Here is a 16,968-nt window from a genome sequence, read left to right as displayed (position 1 = left end):
TAGGAGACCTAAGGAGAGAATAGAGAGTAGTAAGCGCGCGTAACGAGCGGCGCTGGCGGATGGGGAGCCAATTTAACTGCGAACGGAAAGAAGAAATGTGATCGTACTTGCGGAGATTAAAAACGAATCGAATGCAGTTATTAAGAAGGCGGTCGAGTTTATTGAGCAGGTCTGCATTCAGATCAAAATAGCATACATCGCCATAGTCGATTATTGGGAGGATTAAGGTTTGCACAAGCATAGTCTTGGTCTTGGATGGCAAGAGATTCTTCAGACGATAAAGAGAACGAAGTGTGCCGATAACTCTCTGACTAACAGAGGTAACGTGGGACCGCCAGCTCAGGGTGGCATCAATGTGTAGTCCGAGGTCCTTCACACTGGAGCACCAAGGAATGATGGTACCATCAAATTTAATAGCAGGAATATGCGAGAAGTCTAATCTCCCGATCATTCTAGGGCTGCCTATTATTATAGCCTGACATTTCGTGGGATTCACAGAAAGACCGAAACTATCTGACCAACTTTTGATAAATGCCAGGTCCTCGTTCACCCTCATTATAGCAGCAGACACACAATCAACGCCAGCCTGCGAATATAACTGCAAGTCATCAGCATACAGATGATACGAACAATGAAGGTTTTGAGTTAAGAGATTAATGAACATAGAAAATAGCAATGGGGAAAGTATACCGCCTTGAGGGACTCCAGCGTCGATGTTGCACCAATTTGACGAGGAGTCATTTAAACGCACCGACTGCTGGCGTCCCTGAAGATAGGATGAGATCCAATCCAGTGCACCGGGAGAGAACAGAAGATGGGAGAGAATTGCTAGGAGGATATCGTAACTAACGGTATTGAAGGCATTAGAAAAATCAACCAAAGCCAGTACAGTGACTTTGCCGTTCTCCATGCCCGCTCTAATATCGCCAGTCACTTTGAGGAGCGCGGTAACGGTGCTGTGGCCAGGCCTAAAGCCAGATTGAAGTGGGCACAGCAAGTTATTTAAGTGCACAAATCTAGTTAATTGCTTGTGCGCACAAGCCTCTAGCACCTTGGAGAGGAAAGGGAGAATTGATATAGGACGGAAGTGATTCACGAGGGAGGGATTAGGGATTTTGGGAAGAGGAATAACAATTGCTTTCCGCCATAGGGACGGGAAGACACCAGTACTAAGGGAAAAGTTGATAATATGTGAGATGGGATGGAGAAGATGATCGAGGATCGCGATTATCATGCGACGGCAAATGTTGTCATATCCAGTCGCATTAGATTTAATCGCAAGGATTACTTTCTTGATCTCACCCGGTGGAACCGGAGAAAACTGAAAAGGATCAACAGAAGGGATCGGAAGACCAGCTATGAAATCCAAGGTACGACGCTTGATTTGGTGATCTATCAGAGAAGTAGTGGAGAAATGAAGATTAATATCATCCAATCCAATGATCGCACCATGGAAATCGAAGTTTTTGCCCTTGCCAATACCCAAAGTCCCGAGAAACTTCCAGATACTGGCTGGGGATGATGATGAGATATTATTAAGAATATGACGGCGTTTAGCGTTACGTACCATTTGATTGCACCGATTCCTTGCAGCCTTAAAAAGGCACCAGTTTGCCTCTGAACGATCCCTTTTATATTTGCGAAAAATACGGTCCCTTCGTCTCATCGCCATCCGAACTCCAGGTGTCATCCACGGCGCAGCAGGGCGCTTCAATTTAATTTTCTTAATAGGGGCGTGAATATCAAAAAGTGATCGAATATAAATAACTGTTACCCACGGACTAGAAAACTAAAGTCTTTCTAGCGCTTTCTAGTTAATGCTGTAATTTATAAAAGATAAAAAGACAAAGGAATCAATCATTAAATACACAAGAGGTGGGTTAATTATAAAATAACAGTATTATCTAGAACATAACAAAAATAAAAAATATCAATAATTCTAGTAGTGTAAAAGATATAGATGGCATTAAGAAATACTGCATTATTCCAACATTTTTATACCTACAAATTTTTAATTAACTTTAAATCCAATGAAGCGTCGGTATCTCTATTATTGTCAAAGCTTTCAAATAAATAATTTCTAAAAAAATGTTCGTAATCTTATATTTTTAGATTCTAACGACATAATAATTCACCAAGATGCAGACCTCAACAAAGAATTTTAATTAAGCTATAGTTGAATGCCTTTAGTCATGCACAACTTTGGAAAGTAACATAAATAATCTACTTAAATGTAAACAATTTTGATCCTTCCTAGAGCTTACTTTAAGATTCAAGTACTCGCGCAGCAGAATAGCTAAATAAAGGCAATCCCCGGGGCGGTGCGATGACCGGCGAACAATGAACCGAGAGACGACGCAACCAACACCTGTGCCTGGAAACTTCTAATGGTCCTGTCCCGGGGCAAACGTGAAACATCTCAGGATTTTTATGACACAATAGGATATTATATAATATTATATGATATAATGTATATTTTAAATTCCAGGTAAAATAAAACTCGTTTAGTTGTTGTGATATTGTAAACTACTCCTTATTCGAACAATTGTCATATCTGTAATAAGCCTTAACAAGTGTGACAATATGACAAGGGCGCTCGCCGAAGAATGGCTGCCGATGACTATTCAACTTATGTCTGTCTTAAATTAATGTATTTATATCACATATGACGTACTTTTATTTGGATTTTTATAATTCAAAATTAAAATATACTTAGTTTCCGATTTTTTTTTAATTTACTACTTCGTTTTCTCTTTAAAGTATGTAATTGAAATTAAATTTATTTAAATAGTTTTCCTGTCAATAATAAGACCTTTTAAGAGTTCGAGATATTCAATGTCTACTTATATCCCTATAATGTTATTATTTCATTTGTATTCCTCGCCTTAAGGGCATTTATTCAACATCAATACTATAACATTTATATCTTTAGCTAGGGACACATGCCTCTTATTTTTTAACGACTATGTTGACCGTTATGTAAGAAAATTATTTATTAACACACTAGTAACAATTCTTTTAAAAAAAGCATTCACTTTACTCTACTCATAAAACAAAAAACTAATACGAGCTTCATAAAATCTTTACCATCAGGAATCTGCATTAGATATAACGAAATTTTATTTCTTTGACTATTATTAAGAATACATTTAGCCTCTGGCTAGTATGTAGTATGTACTAATGCGGAGATGTACTACCCTACTATGGCGTTAGACTTGTCATTGTGTTTCTAAATATGTTAGATAATGTACGCGACATCTATCTTCCTGGAGGATTGATACCAAAAAACCCTTTAACGAAATTTCGCGCTCTAATTTACGTTCAACAGTCCAAAGAGGTGCACATACGGCGAGAATCAAAAATGCATAAATCCATAGACAAGTACGAGCCGATAAGACGTTAAGTGCGGTGTCGCGGTTGATTTGCCGCCGCCCGCCGTGCGCGGGAAATGGCCGGAAAACCCGATACCACCCGCTTGTTTACGAAAACCAGCGGAAATTTCCTCTAGTGCTTAATATTAGCTCTCGTAGTTCGCCTGGAGCGGTGTAATCAACAAATTTTAATATTTACCTAGCCGTTAATTTGTTGAGTGTTCAAACTTAGCAAGTTTGTTTTTAATGAGATTAACGGACTTATTAGGTTAATGAAATGAGCTAACTTTATTAAGATTTTGTTAGTGAAAGTAGTTATCTAATATTTTACAATCTTCAATACGAAATTTGTCTTTATTTTTCGTAAATAAGTAATTGATCGACACGTTGCTGCGCGTTGATGACGATTTTAAAAAATACTGCTTCTTTTTATACTTACAATAAACTTTACGATGTCTGTATGACTCTCCACTAGAAAAAACTCAATTACATACCTAGTTTTATAAAAAAGACTAGCTTTTGCTCTGGGCTTCGCCCGCGTGAAGGAGTTTTCCAGAACAAAAATACCGCTATATAAATACAACACTGTCATCTGATCGCGAGGTATAAACTAGGGCGTTTTTATGCCAGTATAGACAGACGAGATATGACAGTAAGCGGCCACCGCTGCTCATTGACTTGACGATGTCAGGGAAACCGACAAGCTGCAGCCTACCGTAGGGACAATACTCTTTTGATGATGTGCATCATCAACCATATCGAAACCATAACCTGTAATGTCTATAAATGTGCCTTGTCTTGCTTTAGATTGCTACTTACTACGTAATAAATACGAAGTCACACAGGTATCAGTTTGTAACCTTTGGTTTTGCTAATAGATAAAAAAATTATTGCGTATTGGTTTGAAAATCTAAAAAATAGCAATATTTCATATTTTTCTATGAAACAAAAATGATCGGGTATAACCTAATGGATAGATGCAATATGAGACTATTTTTGTTTTTGAAAGTGCCACCATCAATGTACAATATCGGCTAATCGCTGAATATTGAATCATAAGAAAGTGAGTCATTAATATTCAAAATAAGTATTATACATAATAAACCTTATCATTATTTAACAATAAAATTAGCAGTCACTGTACAGTAGAGCGTCGATTATCCAAACATAGATTAACCAAATGACTGTTCAATCGAACAAATAGTTACTGCCTTGTGATAATTTGAAACTAAAGATGAAAGCGACCAGTATCAAATATCTGTGTGAAAAATGTTCGTAACAAGCGAGCATAAGAGTGTAAGCTTACTTATAATATAATCATATCAGCCCTGTATTGTCCCAATGCTGGGCACGGGCCTCCTCTATCGAGGGATTAGGCCTTAGTCCAACACGCTGGCCTAGTGCTGATTAGAAGACTTCACAAACACCCAAAATTCTTAGTTACTCAGGTTTACAGGTTTCCTCACGATGTTTTCCTTCATCGTTCAAACTACTATTCACAAAGTGTATACACATAACTTTAGAAGTCAGAGGTGCGTGCAACTGAGTTTGAAACCTGCAGACATTCATCTCGGCAGACTGCTCCACTCCCAACTAGGCTATCGCCGCTTCGACAGTATATTTACTGACTTCTTTATACGTTAACTTTATAAATATACTGCACGTAAAATATTGATTCAACGTGTTTCATTCCTTAAGCTATCTGTACTTATTTTCCTACTTACCCCTCTGATAAACTACATTCGTATTAAACATGTAATTTTTTTATTGGGAAATTAATACATACATAAAATTATATATACAGTTCCAGATAAACCGATTTCCTGAACTCACATTTTGGGAAAACAGCGCTCTACTCTATTTCGTAATAAAATGTTAACCGATTTTTTTTATATTACACTGCTTATGTGGAAGTAGCAGAAGATACAAATTGGCGCCAGAAATAACAGCTAGACAGATCGCTCACAAAACTCTATGGTAAATTAAACAACAGATTACAAAATATTATTTATTGTAAATAAAGCTATTATACTGTGTACATAATATTGTACTGAAGAGGTATAAAATAAAATGCTAGTTTGGATTTCATGTTACAATATTGCTTTAATGTTAGGCCGAGAATACATACATGGGTCATATAATAATGAACATAATATGACATTAAGAGCAATGACGCTTCATTTAAAATACATACGTTGTAGCCAATCTCGTATTGTGGCTCTTTATATTGTAATCTCACAAATCATCGATTGTATGAATATGATATTTAGCTAGCAATTCGCTCATTTTACAGACAAAAAACGGCTTTATATTCGAGATTTAAGTGAATGAAAATCACTTCAATAATAAATCGTCTATAATGTACACGCGTTCTAACATCACTTATTTATGTTATTAACAACAGACAATATTTGACGCGCAACACTAGACGCTCAACAGCAATTCTTGTTCTATCTTGATGTTCTTGTTCAATGTGTTAAACGTTGCACAATGTCGCGCGGCATTATTGCCTTGTACACTTAACAGTAAATATTTAATAAGTACTTAAAGATAATTTTAAAATAAAATTATTAAATGCATACATACTGACATTTATAAAAAATATAAAGATTCAAATAAGATCACTGAGTTAATGGAAATATTATTACGTAAAATGGAACGTAGCTTTGGTCTAAAGTTATTAGAAACTAGTTCAATTTCATCAACCTTCGCTTAACCTCAGCATACGGCTAAACTCAGAGGAAGACAGACAGGTGTGCGCACGCACTTCCGTGTATGTGTTTTTTGGCTGACGTTTCTCTGAGGGTCTAGAGGAAAATCAGCTACAAGCCTTTTGGCATATGCTGTCTGGCTCCTATTGGCACTATTGTGGAGAGACATATACCACCCACACTGGATGAGTATCTTAGTCACTGAACAAGATGCAAAAGACTGGGCGAAATGGAAGGATCGCAGTAGGAAGGCAGACCCTGGCACCTGGGCCGGGATAATCGGCAAGCAGAAGACGACTGGGCCTGTATCTGAATACTTACATCTCTAGGTACCCACTTGACTATAAAATTTTATTTATTTTATTTTTTTCCCTACCTTATAAGTACTTCAATTTATTAAAGTTTACCACTCAACCAGTGGCCAATGGTTTTCTGTTTCTTTCTCTTTCTAGACATCAAAGCGAAATTACGCTGCAACATACCTATGTCGGTCTTAAACGTTAGGAATCGATAATCGGAAGATCGGATAATCGATAATCGGAAGGATAAGCAAAGGTTGATGAAAACGAGCATAAATATCTTAAAATCTAAGACGTTTATCGAAATAAGATAGAAACTTATTTCTTTTTTATAATCTTATTTCATTTTTCGAAGAGATTCTACTAATATGGCGAAATATCTAATTGGAAAGAATCTTTAACGTTAGATATAAAAATATATTGCTCGCTTACATTGATTCAGTTGCCATTCCCCATCTCTATCACAATATCCATACAGCATTCATACAAAATTGTGGATGTTGTTTGAATTAAGAAATCTATAATACGGAAAATATTCCGTTCACTGGCCCTCTATAAGACTGTTTTTTTTTTGTTGTAAAAAAGGGGTAAAAAGTTGCTCCAACAAACGCCATTTTCAATCTGCTGTAGTAAAAGATCAGTTCACTTAATTTCCTTACAAATTGAAATCCCTCACTCGATTACACTTCCCTCCTAAAAACAACACCCACAATATCGAACTACCCTCTAAAATTCATCATGGCGGGACAGAGCTTCCCCAAAGTCTGTAGCCTGGGAACCCACAAACAGGTCGTATTTCTCCAGGATCTCCGCCTTGGTGAGCTTCTCGTCAGCATCAGCGTCGGCTTCGAACACCAAGTGGCGCGCTTCGGCTTCCGCGTGGTCGAATTCGGGCGGCGCGATCCAGTCTTTCACTTCGTGTTCGTCCATGAAGCCGTCCTTGTTTGTGTCTCTGGAATGACAAAATTAGCTGTGGTACTCTTGAAGGGCAGTACACACTCACGGCTAGCCTAGCAGAATACCGTCTCATGTGATGAGCAATGCTTCCTTCATCTGACAAATGTTACACTCAGATTCATGCTTCATTTTGTTAAGTACTGTACAGTCGAAATATATGACGGCTGGCCTAATTCTAGTCAGATTAGAGGCTTCAGCCTGTGCAGATAATATATTTTGACGCATAATATTGATGGTATATTTAAACTCGCACTAAATGCTATGTTCTAGCTCTCTATGCCTGCGCTTTGTTCCCTAAATGTATAATCTAAAAACTAAGAATATGCCTATCAATGAAATGGGTAGTCAGTGCGTCTAAATACACCGTAAGCGTTCCTTACATTCCACTTACTAAACTCGAGTATTAACCCGTCATGACTTGTCAAAATTTTATTTTCAAATATGTACAGGTAGCTGAATGTTTGCCGCCAAACATTGACAGCTACGCGTGTGACGGAAAAATAACCTTATTATGTAGTATATAAGGTTATAATCCCGTGACACACGCAAATGTCATGTAGCTGTCTTGGCTCGCCGGCGAGCCACGAGAGACCAAGAGTTAAACTATCCACCTGTATCCTGTGAACTGTTCCCTCTCCTGTTTGACCCAGTCAGGTTCCTCGTCGTCCTCTCCATCCTCCGGCTTGTACATGTCACCGATGTACTCCTCGAGGGACACTTTACCGTCCTGCAAAATAAATCGTTACAATGAAATAATATTTCTAAAACGGAAACTATTTTTTAACATATTTACAAATAGGTATGTAGTACATTAGTGTATCTTATGTGGAAGCAGTCCGTGTTCGGTATGAAGATTATGGCAGCACTCACATCCTGCTCTGGCCCTAGTGCAAGAGCCAAAACGTGTATATGGGGCTGTACAGATTATCAGACATACACCAGAGAATATAAGCGGTGATTTATCCTACTAATATTATAAATGCGAAAATTTGTAAGGATGGATGTATGTATGTATGTTTGTTCCTCTTTCACGAAAAAACTACTGAACGGATTTAGATGAAACTTTACAGTAATATTGGTTATACACCAGAATAACACATAAGCTACAATTTATGATGATTTTATGTAATTTGTCATAACGATACATATCAAGCAAGTCGGAAAAAAAATGTATCCCAGAAAACTCCTTCACGCAGGCGAAGCCTCAAGCAAAAAGCTAGTAATTCAAATTTAAGAGTACTCTAGTATCTAACTTAGTTGTTTATCTTTGTCATTGTGAGCAGTCTTGACCCTTACCACCAGCGAGTGGCTTACTTATTGTAAAAAAATCATTCATGATCAAGCACCTTGTCTTTGTCGATGTCCTCCAAAGTCTCCAGCACGACAACGTCCCTCATGGTCGGGTTCTCTTCGGGATGCAGGAACGCCGCAAACTCGGTCCTGTTCAGGGACCCGTCTTGGTCCGCATCTGTAGATAAAATTAACAAAGACTGTACAAGTTGCTTCAAAAATGTGGGTTCAAATATACCTCATAGTGGAACGGGAACAAGCTCCAAAATCTATAAATATATTCACGCGCATATATCTAACTTTGGACTGTTTTTTAACCAGTTTATCGTTGTTACATCACACATTCCAAGGTGCAAAATTTAAATTTACTTAACGCAAATGTCTAGGCAAACATTAACGAATAAATGTTTGCACTGAGCAGTTTAATGCTACTTGTATATCTATGAAAATTTGTACAATGTTACTGCGCAAAATTGTGTTCGTAGGCGAATGTTAATGAATGAATTCCTCTAGCCAAATTTCGGCCGCGGCGGCTAATCTCAACGGAGATCAGCCAGGTATAGAGAAGTTATTATAGTGCACAAGTGTGTGCGCCATACACAGGGGCATTCTCTGTTCCTTCACTCTCATATTCCGGCGAGACGGCAATCCGACATGACCGGAGAGAGATCAGGCGCAGGACCAACGGCCTTACGTGCTTTCCGAAGCGCGGAGGTATCACATCGCCAACTTCCTGAGCTGAATAATTTCTAAGATGGATAAACCCAGACAATTATTTTCGGCCCAACCCGGGATTCGAACCCACGACCTCAGCGTCATTATCGTACTCGTACCGTGTACGCATTAGAACTCAGCCACTGAGGCATTCAATAATTTTTCGAATGTTAATCCTGGTCTACCATAAAAAGCAATAAAGCATAAATTTAGAATATCTAGCGTGCTGCTATTGTTTGAATTAGTCAGGACGCTTACCATCAGGCGAGCGACGTGCTCGTCTCGTCATTCAATGCTATCCTTACTATACATCATACCGCGTTCAAACACGCAGACGCGTGTTTGAACGCGGTAAACTCAAAAACTACCCGTCCAATGAAATTTTGTATAGCAATAGTTTGAGACCTTGGTAAAGCTATTTATTATCCCAGGAAAATATTTAGTAAGAGTTTTATCTTTTAAAAGCTCCTACAAGCGAACGAAGCTACGAGCAAGTTAGTAAAAATATAGATTACGAACGCCAATGGTATCAATACACGTAACATACGACACTATAATAATTGTTATGGTATCGCTTTCTATTAAAAAAGGTCAGCAGTTTGTCTTTGTTGATTAACACCTCTCATTTTACTATTACGTTCACACTCAAAACAGTTAATCACTAATCATCCCTCTACATCTCTAATCGTCAACTTATGTGGTCAATTAACATTAAACTTGCTCTTCTTCATAAAATGAAAACTATCAAGAAACCTTACTAAAAGGTGACTAACTTGCTAACATCAATGACACTTGCTCTCCTTCATAAAAAGAAAACCATAGCCTTCAAGAAACCTTATTATAAGGTGAATAACTTGCTCGTTTGCCAACTCTACTTCTAGTCCACTTACCAGCATAGTGCCACCTCCTGCGGTCCCTCTTCAGCAGGCTGGCGTACGCGAATCCTTCGCTGTTGGGCGTATTCTTCTCTTTCTCGCTCATCTCGTCCATGAAGCCGTACACGTTCTTCTTGTAATCCTATACAAAAAAGAATTACTTGATTGTAATTCGTTTTGTTAACTAAATTATCTCGCAAGACAAGATATATGCAACTCAGAACTTTAACCAGATTATCTTATCTTCCTTAACTAAAATATTATAGTAGGTCACATAAAACATTAACAATATGCAGTAAAAATTTAAGATTTATAATCTTATTGAGTAAAGGCAAAGGCCAAAAGGCCCTTCAAAGAATTTTACACCGAACGTAAAATTTGCCTGACTTAACACCCTCATTTTATGAACATGCCCTATATCAAATTATACGGCAGTGTTTAGCTTAACCTTTGACGATGATTTTGTGTATTTACTCAATTTATGCGGCAATAAAATTTCCTCTTTATATTTATGTTCTAGAAATATAATATTTTATCAAAAAAGACAAATTTCGGTCCTTCAGTAGTCGTCTTTGCCTCAACAGTTCCAGTATATATTTTTTTGCAGTCTATAACATTTTTGCTGTAGCTAATCATTTTTTATACGCGCATGACAGTGAACCCACTGCAATTGGCGGTAATTGGAGTGGGGTCGACAGTCGAAACTATTATGCCGGCCTGTTACAATCGGATATACACACGCTGATTCCGGAACGCGCACACTTTCGTGGGCCATTATGGCGGATTTTAAAACCTTGTGTATGGTGGTCGCTCTATCGCGAATATAAAATATATCCGAGCAAATCATCATCCATTTACATCAACCTGTAATTCCACCATACGTGATTTTCACCCATCCCTACGCCAACAAGGGTTGCCACTCACCTCCCAAGCGAGCTTCTCGCTGTTGTCAGGGTTGTGCTGGCGCCAGTGCCTCTCTGTATCCTCCTCCGTGTACCGCTTCTGCGTATACCGGATCCAGTCTTTCAGCTCCACGAGGGTCACGAAACCGTCCTTATCTGAATCTATCTTGTCCGCTATTATCCTGGATTAGAGATTTTAAATTGGTTTTAAACTATCAAGTAAACTATCCCGTCCTCACACCACTGCAACTCTTGAAGCAGGGTCAGCAATGACACACAATGTAAGACATTACGCGGTGAAGCTCGTCGAGTCTCTGGGAGAACTAATAAGTCTTAAACCGCAACGAATTTAATTAAAAAGACAGTTAGGATGGTGTAAAAAAAACAATAATGGAGCTAGCCTTTATTTAGACATGTAAAAGATCATCCATTCGCTCCGTTACAGGGAAGCGATACGACCGCCTATAAAGAATAGTAACACCATCCGAACGTTAAATTATAAATTGCGTGAATACATATTGAAGACACACACATATCACGGCTTTTATCCCTAAAGGTGCAAGCAGATGCGCATCTGGTGAACCTACTTTCCGCCATATGTGCTCCGTACCGTAATGTGAAAAGGGGTGAGCTCCATATTGAGCACAAATACCAGAATCCACACTGATACTGAGTAGCAAAGCCCAATATTACTGCCTGATCCGGGGATCGAACCCGAGACCTAAGCACTGCAGTCGTATCATACTACAACTACACTAGCGTGGAGACATAGATGTAAAGTCCCATAATGATTGGTAATTACATTAGATACAATGCATTTTGAACCTAAACACATTAGAGCATACACAACGCATTGCTAATTGACAGCATTAAGGGACATTAGGCTAAATGTTGACTACAAGGTAGTGAGTAGCACGTCTTATTCATCGTTATGTCTAGTTTTATTGCAATACATATCAGTGGCGATAGATTAAATTTTCCTAAGGGGAACCCGACACAACATATAAGTACTAATATGCGTAAATACAGTCTACAAATCGTTCCAATGATAATTAGATTTTACAGAAATAGGGGACCGGACTCATTTTTGTTCTTTATTATTAAATATTTACATTATATAAATTACAACACAAAAAGAATTATTTAATGCCGGTAAAAAATCAACAAGTTATAAGTCTTTCAATTTCGGTAGAAGGGGTAAGTAACAAGAAACAGAAAAGAGGCGCAATACCCACGTGTGACGTCATCGGGCATTACGAAGCAAGCGTGCGAAAGAAAGAGATGAATCGGTATCCCCACTTCGCGCCCACTTCGGCACATAGTAATATTGGAAATATGAATTACTGTCTCATTTTTTAACCAATTTTAATGCAGTTTTCGCAGGAGGGTTTCTTTTTCGTATTATTAACCATTACATATAGAATAATGTACAAAATCAAACACAGGACGGTTCCCTATTGTAGAATAGGGATAGATGTGTAATTTATGTAGATAAAGGGAAGCCGGCTGGAATGGATTATATAAACCCTTCGCCACTGAGGCATATGTTTCTGTCGCGGACCGACTTCCTCGTCTTGTCATGCAATCGTAAAAAAAAACTCGTAAATAATATGAGTAGAAAACACGAGCGAACTTATTTTTTAACGTGTACAACGGAAATCATAAAAGTGAACACTGTGTGGGAATAACAACTATTCATAAATATTTTAATGTTCTTTATATTAGCAGGGGATAAGTCAATTACGGGTGGTGCTTGCGAAACCGTCCCAAAATACAAAGTGATACAAATATTCTTTTGGGCCACAAGTATTTGCGTCAAGTCACGTCTAGTCTCTTTTAGATAATCTACACTAATATATAAAACTGAAGAGTTTGTTTGTTTGAACGCGCTATCTCAGGAACTACTGCTTCATATTGAAATAATTATTTTAGTACAGCCAATTTATCGAGGAAGACTATAGGCTGTATAACACCACGCTATAACCAATAGGAGCGAAGCATCCACGAAAAATGTTGTAAAAACGGGGAAAATGTACTTATATATATAAAAATACTTTATATCCTAGGCATACAAGACCTGAATATGCATGAGATAATAAAAACATAAAGACATTACTATGTTGTATGGAATTGGAAGTATGTGCGTGGCTATCGCTTTATCTACATTTGTTTACTGAAAGTTCTACAAGTATCAATTAATCTACAGTCTCTCACGAAGCTTCTGACCAAGTCAAAAGAGAATAACTACCGAAATAAACGAAAGCGACCTACATAACTGACTGTTATTTCTATAGATTATGTTTACAAGCTACTTTACCATCTGGACTGATTTATACTGTAGAAGACTATCACAATAATTGCCATATCATAGCAAACTAGGCCACGAAATAGAAACTACTATTGCGTCCACATCTCTTACTTCACGGCTTACACTACACTGTTTTTGCTATTATGACTCATAAATCATTTTCATTGATCCAGAGGAGTAAACTAACAGCTGTTACAAACATCAGAGGGTTTCAGGTTGCTACAAATAACTTTACATGGCAACAAAATGGCTTAAAATAAGCGACAGTAGTAGACAAACTTACAAATAAAAAAATGCAAAAAATGATCGCCGAAACTAAAAAAAATTAGTAATGTATAAATTCTATAACCGAGATCAAAACCTAATTTGCTCATGTCTAGACACGAAGATGACGTCATATATCACATCCTTCACACATGCGCAAGTATAAAAATATAACTTATGCAGATATCCGCGACCCCGATTACAATAGTTCGGATAACAACCACAGACACGTCATGTCACAACATTCGAGAAGTTTCGCTCGCGCATTAATCCGCGAGCGCTGATAAACGGGCCGCTGAACTTTTGATACGAATTTTATTGAAATAAAGTTGTCTGAATCGATTGATGAATGAACTGTATGTTTTCTCGGACATTATAGAGCTCAATTGGATCATGTTCAACAGAATCCAAACCACAACTGGTTAAAATGTGGTGATAAATGGAATTTTAAAATGTATTGTTGCACACATCAGACTCGTATTATTCTAGCAATTTAATTTATAGTTCATAAAATATGTTATTGCTACCATAAGAAACAATTTTGATATTTTATATTGTATATGCAATTCCAAAAAGGGCACATGTCCGAAATTGTAAAAAGTTCAGGAAATGGAAATCTTTTAAAGCAGTGTAAAAAAAAAATATTTTTGGATTCATTTAAATTACATAAATTTTATTGTTATTTTTTATTATGTATATATTTCTTGATATAGATCTAGATATTATATTTATGAGATGTGCCCTTTTCGAAATTGCATATTCAATCATACTTTAATTTTAACCAGTCTGTGGGTTGGTTCATCTCTGGATAACATGGTCCAATTATGAATAATTTGTATATAACAGTAAACTTCTAAACCTTGTAACTACCTTTATCACAGTATATTGTGGAATCGGCGCAACTCACTTTTCTATCATGTTACAAAAAGAATTTAACTTAGTTTTTACGGTCACCCAGCCAAACATGCTAAAACAACCATGTTTGCTATCATACCATAAAAACGTCTGTTATTCTATTGTATTGGATATTGGAATGGATGAATGATCCAATAAATTTGTTTAATGCATACAAAGGAATTGGCCTCTGACACAATCGCTGTACTATACAGTAGGTCTGCTTTTCAATTTATTCAATGCACATTACAAAGTGCACTTTAATGGGTTTGTATTGTTGAACCTATTAAGTGGCAAAGTGGAAGAGAAATGTGAAGACTGACCCCCCTGTGGCAAGATAAAAAAGACTTTCCATAAGAGTATTATTACAAAATCAATAATTTTCCCATAGGTGTCAATTTATGATAAATAATGACCAATATAATAAACAAACACCAAGAGGCAAAAGCGTGTTTAAATTTTCGTTGAGAACTCATAAAAACCTTAAATACATTATCACAGCTTTCATCTACATGCAACTATAGTATGCAGGATGTGTACAATATCTGTTTGACTTGCAGTTTATCTCGCCTACATATTTGTGTGGGTTTGAAAAGGAGATAATCTTGTGAAACAAGCATGTTTGTTTGGCCCAATAACTACTGATAATGGCGGTGAACTCTATACTTAAACACCTTAAACTTTAAAATGGGTTTAAAATGTTTATACATTGAAATATTCCTTAAAATGGAGATGACGAGGAAGGGGTTACAGAATATGCCCTGAATGAAGAAGTAACAACAAATTCAACACCTCAAATCATCTATACAATTTTATTTTATTTCTATTTTTTTTCACAAAAATAAAATGAAAATGATTTCCTTTATTTCACACAAAAAAGTATAATAAACAGAATCTGTATTGGAAAATTGATGTTTTTAATTTTATAATTTATTGTTTAGGGCAGGCATTACACATGGCCTGTTCATTTATCAGATAAAAACATCATTAAAGTCTTGTATCATAAAATAAAATTGTATTGGTAACGTGATATATAAACCGCACATGTTTCATTATCTCAGTGAAATACGATACCAAAACGGAATTGGTGTCATATTGAAAACATTTCCTTAGCTTACATAAATTAAAACATATTATTTAATGATCACTTACCCCAGTCTCCTTTTAGATTCTTCCGGCGGCAGCTGATCAAATGCCTTTGCCTGGTCTTCGCCCAAGAAAGCGTCATGGTCATACTGCTTATTGTGATGCTCGTTCTTAAAATGTTCGGCGTCTGAGAGATGTCCCATCATACGCTTCGTCTCCTCAGGAGTTGGGACGCCGGCAAATACCGCCGACACGGCCAAAGCAACGAACAACGATCGCAGCATTTTGACCTGTAATATCAAAACTTGCTCAAATATTCCTGAACGATGACACTACTTTAATATTAAAACTTAATTGTAAAGTTATAAAAAAAGCCGGCCTACAAGAAGTGGTAAAAAATATATGTACTTTCAGTGAACCAGCTGAAAACCGCCACGTCAACAATACCACGTAAACTTCCTGGTTCCCCGATTAGATAAATATCGGGAACGGAAATACTCTGAAACGCGGGAGCTCTGGATTTTGATTTCTGGAAGATGCTGCGATGTGCCAATGTTGCCAATACTAAAATAATACTTTCCATAATAAATTATTATAGGTATTCAGTCGTATTTATACGATATATACATTATTTGTAAAATATAGGAAGTGTCATTTGAATGGAAAATTGCAAGTGAATTTTAAATATAATTATTATTACTTTAGCGACAAAAAACCTAAAAAATGGATAATTGAAGCATTGGAAACGTCTAAAGGGATTTTTAAAATTATTAAATTAATTAGGAGAAGAGGCCGTGGCTCTAGACAGAGTCTATGTCACTATTTCCATATATATTATAATTCTCTTTGGTCTAGTCTTAACAAAATCTTTTGATTATTTACAATAAAATAAATAGTTTTATCTTCTTGTGGCTGCTGAGTCCAGCCGTATAAGTATTTTCAGGGAATTATGTAGATGGTATTTTATAAACTCCTTGATAAAATATAATTGTACCGTTATATCTCATTAAAATTGAATTATATATTATTTTAATATCCATGTTACTGCTTTTCAAGTATTTACATAAGATAATTATTTTTATATTATTATATATTACTTTTTGAGCTTTCTTTCTTTCTAGGATAGCTGCATAAATAAGTTCTACTATTAAAAATAATAATATCACTTTACTGAGCAATATTGCGAAAAATAAAAAATATATGAATTAGCTCGTAATATTTTTTCATAGTCATAATTTTCTATACATTATATAATTCTCTTTGATCATAGTCTACGACGCATAGACAAGTAGATTAT

General features: G+C 36.6%; 1 protein-coding gene across 2 annotated transcripts; it reads right to left on the bottom strand.

Moving 5' to 3' along the window:
• Nucleotides 1–5,365: 5,365 nt before the first annotated feature.
• On the bottom strand, nucleotides 5,366–16,248 carry LOC115452142 (calumenin-B). 2 transcript variants are annotated; one of them, XM_037441348.1, is made up of 7 exons: nucleotides 16,080–16,248; nucleotides 15,738–15,961; nucleotides 11,142–11,301; nucleotides 10,233–10,359; nucleotides 8,685–8,806; nucleotides 7,950–8,065; nucleotides 5,366–7,333 (listed from the first exon to the last, which is right to left on the bottom strand). In XM_037441348.1, exons 2-7 carry the CDS (start codon nucleotides 15,953–15,955, stop codon nucleotides 7,108–7,110), a joined length of 969 nt encoding a protein of 322 aa, XP_037297245.1. In that variant the 5' UTR covers nucleotides 15,956–15,961; nucleotides 16,080–16,248; the 3' UTR covers nucleotides 5,366–7,107. The 2 variants fall into 2 exon arrangements, with proteins under 2 accessions (XP_037297245.1, XP_037297244.1); XM_037441347.1 differs by having other exon boundaries at nucleotides 16,084–16,236.
• Nucleotides 16,249–16,968: the final 720 nt, after the last annotated feature.

Source organism: Manduca sexta, chromosome 22, assembly GCF_014839805.1.
Source record: "Manduca sexta isolate Smith_Timp_Sample1 chromosome 22, JHU_Msex_v1.0, whole genome shotgun sequence".
Lineage (NCBI taxonomy): Eukaryota > Metazoa > Arthropoda > Insecta > Lepidoptera > Sphingidae > Manduca > Manduca sexta.
This window is presented reverse-complemented; position numbering and strand designations above follow the sequence as displayed.

Excerpts from the sequence above, each read along its gene's own strand:
- LOC115452142 (XM_037441348.1), bottom strand. The coding sequence starts at position 15,955 with ATGCTGCGATCGTTGTTCGTTGCTTTGGCCGTGTCGGCGGTATTTGCC. Across the intron at positions 11,302-15,737 it reads GAATCTAAAAGGAGACTGGG|GATAATAGCGGACAAGATAG; the intron begins GTAAGTGATCAT and ends TCTCTAATCCAG. Across the intron at positions 8,807-10,232 it reads CAGGAGGTGGCACTATGCTG|ATGCGGACCAAGACGGGTCC; the intron begins GTAAGTGGACTA and ends TTTTATCTACAG.